The 7,699-nt window shown below is 36.8% G+C and overlaps 1 protein-coding gene across 1 annotated transcript; it reads left to right on the top strand.

The window, feature by feature from the left end:
* The first annotated feature begins 328 nt into the window (after nucleotides 1–328).
* Nucleotides 329–7,372, top strand: LOC131068940 (cellulose synthase A catalytic subunit 8 [UDP-forming]). The gene is made up of 13 exons (XM_058004225.2): nucleotides 329–600; nucleotides 786–856; nucleotides 956–986; nucleotides 1,746–1,926; nucleotides 2,060–2,326; nucleotides 2,440–2,785; nucleotides 2,926–3,063; nucleotides 3,471–3,596; nucleotides 3,723–3,935; nucleotides 4,158–4,416; nucleotides 4,901–5,100; nucleotides 5,188–5,541; nucleotides 6,536–7,372. Exons 1-13 carry the CDS (start codon nucleotides 393–395, stop codon nucleotides 7,118–7,120), a joined length of 2,979 nt encoding a protein of 992 aa, XP_057860208.2. The 5' UTR covers nucleotides 329–392; the 3' UTR covers nucleotides 7,121–7,372.
* The last annotated feature ends 327 nt before the right edge of the window (nucleotides 7,373–7,699 follow it).

Genomic DNA, 7,699 nt, shown 5'->3' on the forward strand with positions numbered 1-7,699 from the left:
TACCTTCTAAGCGTTAAACCTCACCGAACGCCCACGCATCTGAACTACCTTTCAGTATAACTGTGTTTTTCATTCAACCACAGCCTGAAAAATCCACACAATTTGACAAAACTGAAGAATTTAAAGAAGCAGCGTAAATTATACTTAAACATTGCTTGTAAACTCTACTTCCAACAGATTTGTATGATGGGTTTCTTTGTTCTAACAGGGGGCCCTCATAGAATAGCTATAGCTATGGTGAGAGCCTGACAGCACACCACACAGTAGGTAGCAGATGCAGGGGCAACCACCTTAACCATTGAATTGTTTGTTTTGGGGCTTTTAAGACCTTACTTTGTTGGGAATGCTTCAGAGGAAGAGGTGAAGTGGAAAAACATCTCTTCTCTGTTGTGATGGCCGCTGCTGATGGGAAAATGAATGTTACTGAGATAAGCTGCCAAGTTTGTGGAGATCATGTTGGGATTGGTGCAGATGGTGAGCCCTTTGCTGCATGCAATGACTGTGGGTTTCCCCTCTGTAAACCTTGCTATCAGTATGAGAGAGATGAGGGAAGCCATTGTTGTCCCCATTGCAAAGCTCCATTTCAGTACCACCATGAAGGTATTTGCTGAATATTGAAGGAAATGCTATTGGGTGGCCAACTTTTATTTTTGAAAGATTATGATTGATGATTGTTAAGGAGAGTTAAATTTGGGTATGGATGCTTCATTTGGAATAGATTCTTGCTGTTTATTTGGTTTATGGTTATGATTGGAGTTTTTTTTGTCATAAACAATGGGGAACAGGGCTTCCAGTTGATGAGGCTGGAGAGAATGGGGATCATCACAACTTTTCAGTTGTGGCTGTGGATGGCAATGTATGTAGAGCTGATATAAACTATTTGCAGCGTACTTTATGTTTGTTAGATGCATAAGAGTTGAATTGATTGATTCTAAGTGTTTGGCATTTCTTGCAGGGGCATGGAGATCCCGGCAATGAAATCAGCGGTAAATATTTTTTTTCTTTTGATGATCTGAAATATCGATTACAAAAGCATAAGCAATCAAAACCAAAAAATTTAAACTTTTTGAAAATTCATACCAATTAACTTATTTTTAATGAAAACTACTTCAATTATTGGTGCAATTACTTGTTTTCTTAGAAGTATAATTACTATTTGAATGAGATGCCACTTTTTTTATATTACAAAGAAATATAACTCTAGTTTGAATCAAACACAAATGGAAATCTTAAGATATGTCCTACACTTTTCAAATGATTACAACATAGATGGTAAAATTTGACCTGTTTTAAATAGAAAATATAAATATATAGAAATTGGTTTATTTAATTTAATGAAATTTTAAAAAAATCAACCTTGTTTTTTAGGTGGTAGTCTAAAAAGTTTAAGATCGATTTTCTCAATCACGTAACTGAAATGATGTTAAAGATGATTTGGTGACATGGGTATAGGGCCCATTGATGCATAACTTGAATAGTAATGCAAGTGGCAAGTTATCTGTCATTGCAATCATTTTATAATTTTTATTTAAAAGAACATTTGTGAAATCAGTAAATATATTTTTATCAATGTTTCAGATCACACTTGACAATCAATTATCAAAAAGTGAAAAATGATCTTTGAATATGATCTAAACATTATAAAAAATATGCATAATTGATTTTAAAAATCTTTCAAATACTAAAAAGAATCGTACAAAATTCATGCAACTAATGATATAAAATGGTTTGCTACATGATGACAGAGAAGGAGAATGATTCTGCTGCAAATCCCAACAATGGAGGCGTGGCTTGGAGGGATAGGGTAGAGAGTTGGAAGTCCAAAAAGAACAAAAAGAAGGGACTCTTGCCCAGCAAAACAGCAAAGAATGAAGTACCACTACCGGAGGGACAGGCCCAAATTCCCCCAGAAATGGACGAAACAATGTATGTTGGATTTGTCTCTCCTTTGATTAGATACAACTGCAAAATTATGTTGTCATAGACTCCATCACATTAGTCCCGGAATGATGTTTTTTATATACAATTTTGGCTCTAATACTTTTGGTAATTCTTTCAGGATGGCAGAGGCCTTGCAACCCTTGTCCCAAATCATACCCCTTCCAAAGACAAAAATCCAGCCCTATAGAATAGTGATTATCTTGCGTTTGATCATTCTGGGATTCTTCTTCCACTACAGAGTAACCAACCCAGTTGACAGCTCATATGGGTTATGGCTTACTTCTGTCATCTGTGAAATCTGGTTTGCATTCTCCTGGATTCTTGATCAATTCCCTAAATGGGCTCCCATCAACAGAGAGACCTATCTTGACAGGCTCTCATTGAGGTAATACTATTGCAGAAAGAATAAGACTATCTGTATCCTTTAGAATTCAGACCAGAAGTATTCCATAATAGACAAAAGGAATAAGCTTTTTAAGTGTTTTTTTTCTTGCCAAGGTATGAGAGACCAGGACAGCCTTGTGAGCTTTCGGCTGTGGACTTCTTCGTGAGTACAGTGGATCCATTGAAAGAGCCTCCTCTCATTACTGCCAATACTGTTCTGTCCATTCTGGCTGTGGATTATCCTGTGGAAAAAGTTTCTTGCTATGTGTCTGACGATGGGGCTTCAATGCTAACCTTCGAAACCATGTCTGAGACAGCTGAATTTGCGAGGAATTGGGTGCCATTCTGCAAGAATTTTAACATCGAGCCTCGAGCTCCTGAGTTTTATTTCTCCCAAAAGATTGATTACTTGAAGGACAAGGTGCAGCCCAACTTTGTTAAGGAGCGAAGGGCAATCAAAGTATGTGAGAAAGTCTTTTCTTAGGACCGACTGTTCTTTATTTGTAGTTTGTTTTCAGGAATCAATCTAGAAAGCATTTAAATCTTTTCAACCATCTTCATACTCACTGAAGCAAGTGTCTTGAATTGCTTATTATACAGAGAGAATATGAAGAGTTCAAAGTACGGATCAATGCAATGGTAGCCAAAGCTCAGAAGACACCAGACGACGGATGGATCATGCAAGATGGAACTCCTTGGCCTGGCAATAACACTCGTGATCATCCTGGGATGATTCAAGTGAGTTCAATGATGTTTCTATTAATATCTTTTAATTCTTAATTAATGTGAAAAATGATTCGGTAACAACACATTCTAGACATTATTGATTAAAGTTATTCATCTTAAATTATATTAATTGATGAATCTTATTGAAAAAACAAGTATCATTTCAGATGAATCTTATTGAATTCATTGATATTTTCAATAAATGTCTCTTAGATTTAAGAATAATTTGTTCTCACTTTAGAAATATATTAATATTATTTGAAATCAATGGAGTAGAAATATCAATTGCTTTAAACAGTGTATTATAAATATTGACGAGCTTAAATTACATTAATAGATAGATCTATGTGAAAAAACGAATACAATTTCAAATGACACATCTAAACAAATCAACACTTGGTGTGCTATAATACATGCAGGTATTCTTAGGACACACAGGGGCACATGACTTGGAAGGAAACGAGCTTCCACGACTAGTCTATGTTTCTCGTGAGAAACGCCCTGGCTACCAGCACCATAAAAAGGCTGGTGCGATGAATGCATTGGTATGGGTTCGAATCCAACCCAGTCAATTTACCTGCTATGATATGGCTAAGCTTATATTGTGATGACTGCTGGTTGTCTGTAATGGTATGACATGGGCTTTCATTGATATAAATGTTGGTGGGCAGGTTCGAGTATCTGCAGTGCTTACAAACGCACCATACATTCTGAATCTGGATTGTGATCACTATGTCAATAACAGCAAGGCCGTTCGTGAGGCTATGTGCTTTATGATGGACCCTCTGGTTGGCAGGAATGTGTGCTATGTTCAATTCCCACAAAGGTTTGATGGTATCGACAAGAGCGACAGATATGCTAATCGAAACACAGTTTTCTTCGACGTAAGTAGTGTAATCTATGGCTGGACTTAACAATGTAATATGTTGTTATTATTCATCTAATATAAACCTGTGTTTGTGTTTTCAAAAAATTCTTGTATTCTGGTAGATTAGATCCATTTTCCAGCTTTAAAGCTGGCCTTCTGGTATTAGGTCTTCATCAATGAGTAGTATGGTTATGGAGGAGATTAGATCTAAAGATGTTTTTATGAATTGTTCTGACAGATAAACATGAAGGGGTTAGATGGCATCCAAGGTCCAGTATATGTGGGTACAGGATGTGTGTTTAACAGACAAGCCCTGTATGGATATGGTCCTCCATCTTCAGCTAAATTAGCTGCAGCCAAGCCTAGCCGCAGTTGCTTTCCTTCCTTGTGCTGCTGCTTCTCATGCTGTAAACGAAAGACCGTCGGTGTAGATGACCATAAGAAATCTAAGCACGACGATCTAAATGCTGCAGTTTTCAATCTAAATGAAATTGAGAGTAAGTTCAAACAGTAAAATCAAATGGTGAATCAATATATTAATCTCGCTATGTCTTTTATCGATAAAATTCAAATGGTGAAGTCTTTCCGAAAGCCCTTTAAGATAAAAAGAATCATATTCTTTATGTTTTCAAATGAGCATACTAGCACAGTCCCCTGAAGATCTAAAGTCATAAACATGATTCTTCTAAGTTAACACATTTTAGCCCTTTCTCATCCTTTTGCTAGAGATATCTCATAGTTAAACTTCGCACCCATGGATGTCTTAGAATCTTCACCCACATATATGCCTTTCTCTCTCTTAGGTGATTCCCTGAATTTTCTTTTTGCAACATTCCTCTAGGTTGCTGTTTGTGAATTATGCCTAAATTTGTGAGTAGAGGATTGTAAACATCAATTTACTTGTGAAAGTAAATTCACACCAAAATCAAGACCAGGCTAGTTTACTTATACTTTTTTTTGGACTGATTTATGATGTTACAGGCTATGATGAGTATGAGAGACAACTTCTAGTCTCCCAGAGAAGCTTTGAAAAATCATTTGGCCAATCTACAGTGTTCATTGCATCAACACTAATGGAGAATGGCGGGGTTCCTGAGTCAACTAATCCAGCTTCCGTTATCAAAGAAGCCATTCATGTTATCAGCTGCGGATATGAAGAGAAAACAGAATGGGGAAAAGAGGCAAGTTAAAAAAACTGATCTTCAAATAATCATATGTTCTTGGTTTTTTAAGGCTTGATTAATTAAAGATGATACTTCATGATGCAGGTTGGGTGGATCTATGGATCTGTGACAGAAGATATCTTATCAGGCTTCAAGATGCACTGTCGAGGGTGGCAGTCCATATACTGCATGCCCACAAGGCCGGCATTCAAGGGATCTGCTCCCATCAATTTATCAGATCGATTGCATCAAGTCCTGCGTTGGGCCTTGGGTTCAGTTGAAATCCTGTTTAGCAGACATTGCCCACTGTGGTATGGGTTTGGGGCAGGGCGTCTCAAGTGGCTAGAAAGGCTTGCCTACATCAACACCATCGTCTACCCACTCACCTCACTTCCCCTTGTTGCCTACTGTACCCTTCCTGCAATTTGCCTTCTCACAGGAAAATTCATCATCCCTACGGTATGTTGGAAATTAAACTAACACTTAAGAACAGAATAGAATATATGTATTTACAATTTTACATACAGTAATTAGAATGTACCTGTAACGGATCTACCTCTTAGAACCTAGATTAATAAAACATATTAAGTTGCATCCATTATGGTGAAAGACATCCCTTCATCCCCACCAACAGCTAAAGTGTTGGTTAGTTGAATACCTTCCTATGGTAGTTCAGTGGTCGGGCACCCAACATCAAATGGGAGTTCCTAGATCCAACTCTTAACTGGTCCAACAGGTCCATGGAAAGTTTAACATGGTAGATCAACAGATCTAGGTAGATCTAGGTCAAGCTTAACATGGTAGATCAACAGATCTAGGTAGATCTAGGTCAAGCTAGGATCTTTGAGCATTTACAGTGCACCTTAAAAGGTGCATTTGCAAATGAGTCACAACTAAACCAAAAATGGACGAGTCATCAAGAGTGACATAACTAAGTAATAGAACATTCCAATCTCAAATATAAGGTCCTGAATTCAACTCAAATCTTAATTGATCCGTGAAAAAATTTAACTGACAAAATCCTTCTCCAATTTAATTGTAGAAGCAGAGATTAAAAAAAAATCCACCAACTCAAGTAGATCTACCCAAACACGAACGTTTTAGTTTTTCCTATTTGCAAAAGTGTCAATTTACTAGTAACCAATACTTTAATGTTCTAAAACATGTGCGATACATCTAATTATAGATATCCATTTGTTAAGTGGGTCAAGTTACAAACTGATTAGGTCCATAACATTGCAGAAAATTTGGTTTCAGCACCATCTAGAGGTCTACAAAATGGACTTTGCCATTAAATATCATTTGACAAATTATCCTCAAGATTAAATTATTTTTTGGTACTTTCGATGTTGACTTGTCCTACTTTTGGGCATTTCTTGACTTTTTGTACAATTTCATTTCCATTCTTAATTCTTAATAACATTTTTCTAAAAACTGTTGTTTTTGTGTGCAGCTAAGCAACATTGCAGGCATGTTTTTCATGGCTCTTTTCCTCTCCATCATTGCCACGGGTGTCCTGGAACTGAGATGGAGTGGAGTAAGCATTGAGGAATGGTGGAGGAACGAGCAGTTCTGGGTGATAGGGGGTGTTTCTGCCCATTTGTTTGCTGTGTTCCAAGGTCTGCTTAAGGTATTAGCAGGCATTGATACCAACTTCACTGTGACTGCAAAGGGTTCAGAGGACGCTGAATTTGGAGAACTCTATATTTTCAAATGGACAACACTGCTCATCCCTCCAACAACTCTGTTGGTAATAAATCTTGTGGGTGTTGTAGCAGGATTCTCAGATGCCCTCAACAATGGGTATCAGTCATGGGGACCTCTGTTTGGAAAGCTCTTCTTTGCAATGTGGGTGATCTTCCATTTATACCCCTTCCTAAAAGGTCTCATGGGCAAACAAAACAGGACTCCTACCATTGTCATATTGTGGTCGATACTGCTTGCCTCTGTTTTCTCTCTTTTGTGGGTCAGAATTGATCCATTCTTGAGCAAAGCTCAGGCTCCTTCTCTTCAGAAGTGCATGTCCATTGATTGTTGATTCACGGCATTAGGGAATCCAAGCTTTTGATTATGTGTATGTAAGAATATAGAAGAAGAAGAAGACAGTTTTAATGTTCATCAGGCTAAGGATAGTCTATAGCCTAAGAATATATGTTGATAGGTGGACAAAGTCGTAGGGATGCAATTTGTGTTCCTACTCGAAGACTATTGTGGATTATTTGTTTCCGAGAGAATCTTATTTCCTATTTCGCTTTCTAAATAGCAATTCAATTGTAATTATTTTGGTCTACTCATAACTTCCCTTTCTCTCAACTTTTAAATTGTTTAAATTTTTTATTTCGACAATATTTGTTTACCACCTAGCATGATAAATTTGATTATCATATTATTTTGGTTTTCTTTTTAAATACTCTTTGAATACTTTTAATAATACATAGTTTTGGAATTTGATTTTGAAACAACTAAATTCTATATTATTACAAGAAAAATAAACAGATTATAATAATTTTTTACTTTAGTTTTATGTAATGTTGGGTCTATGCATTAGATGCATGATAGGACAATTTTTTATATAGTCAAGGATTTAGGTGTCCAATAAAGGACAAGTAAATCCTCA

This window comes from Cryptomeria japonica, chromosome 7 (assembly GCF_030272615.1).
Source record: "Cryptomeria japonica chromosome 7, Sugi_1.0, whole genome shotgun sequence".
In the NCBI taxonomy this organism is placed as follows: domain Eukaryota; kingdom Viridiplantae; phylum Streptophyta; class Pinopsida; order Cupressales; family Cupressaceae; genus Cryptomeria; species Cryptomeria japonica.

Bases quoted from the DNA above. Each gene is read 5' to 3' on its own strand.
- LOC131068940 (XM_058004225.2), top strand. From the start codon at position 393: ATGGCCGCTGCTGATGGGAAAATGAATGTTACTGAGATAAGCTGCCAA. The intron at 1,927-2,059 runs GTATGTTGGATT...TAATTCTTTCAG, and splicing joins CCAGAAATGGACGAAACAAT to GATGGCAGAGGCCTTGCAAC. The intron at 2,786-2,925 runs GTATGTGAGAAA...CTTATTATACAG, and splicing joins AGGAGCGAAGGGCAATCAAA to AGAGAATATGAAGAGTTCAA.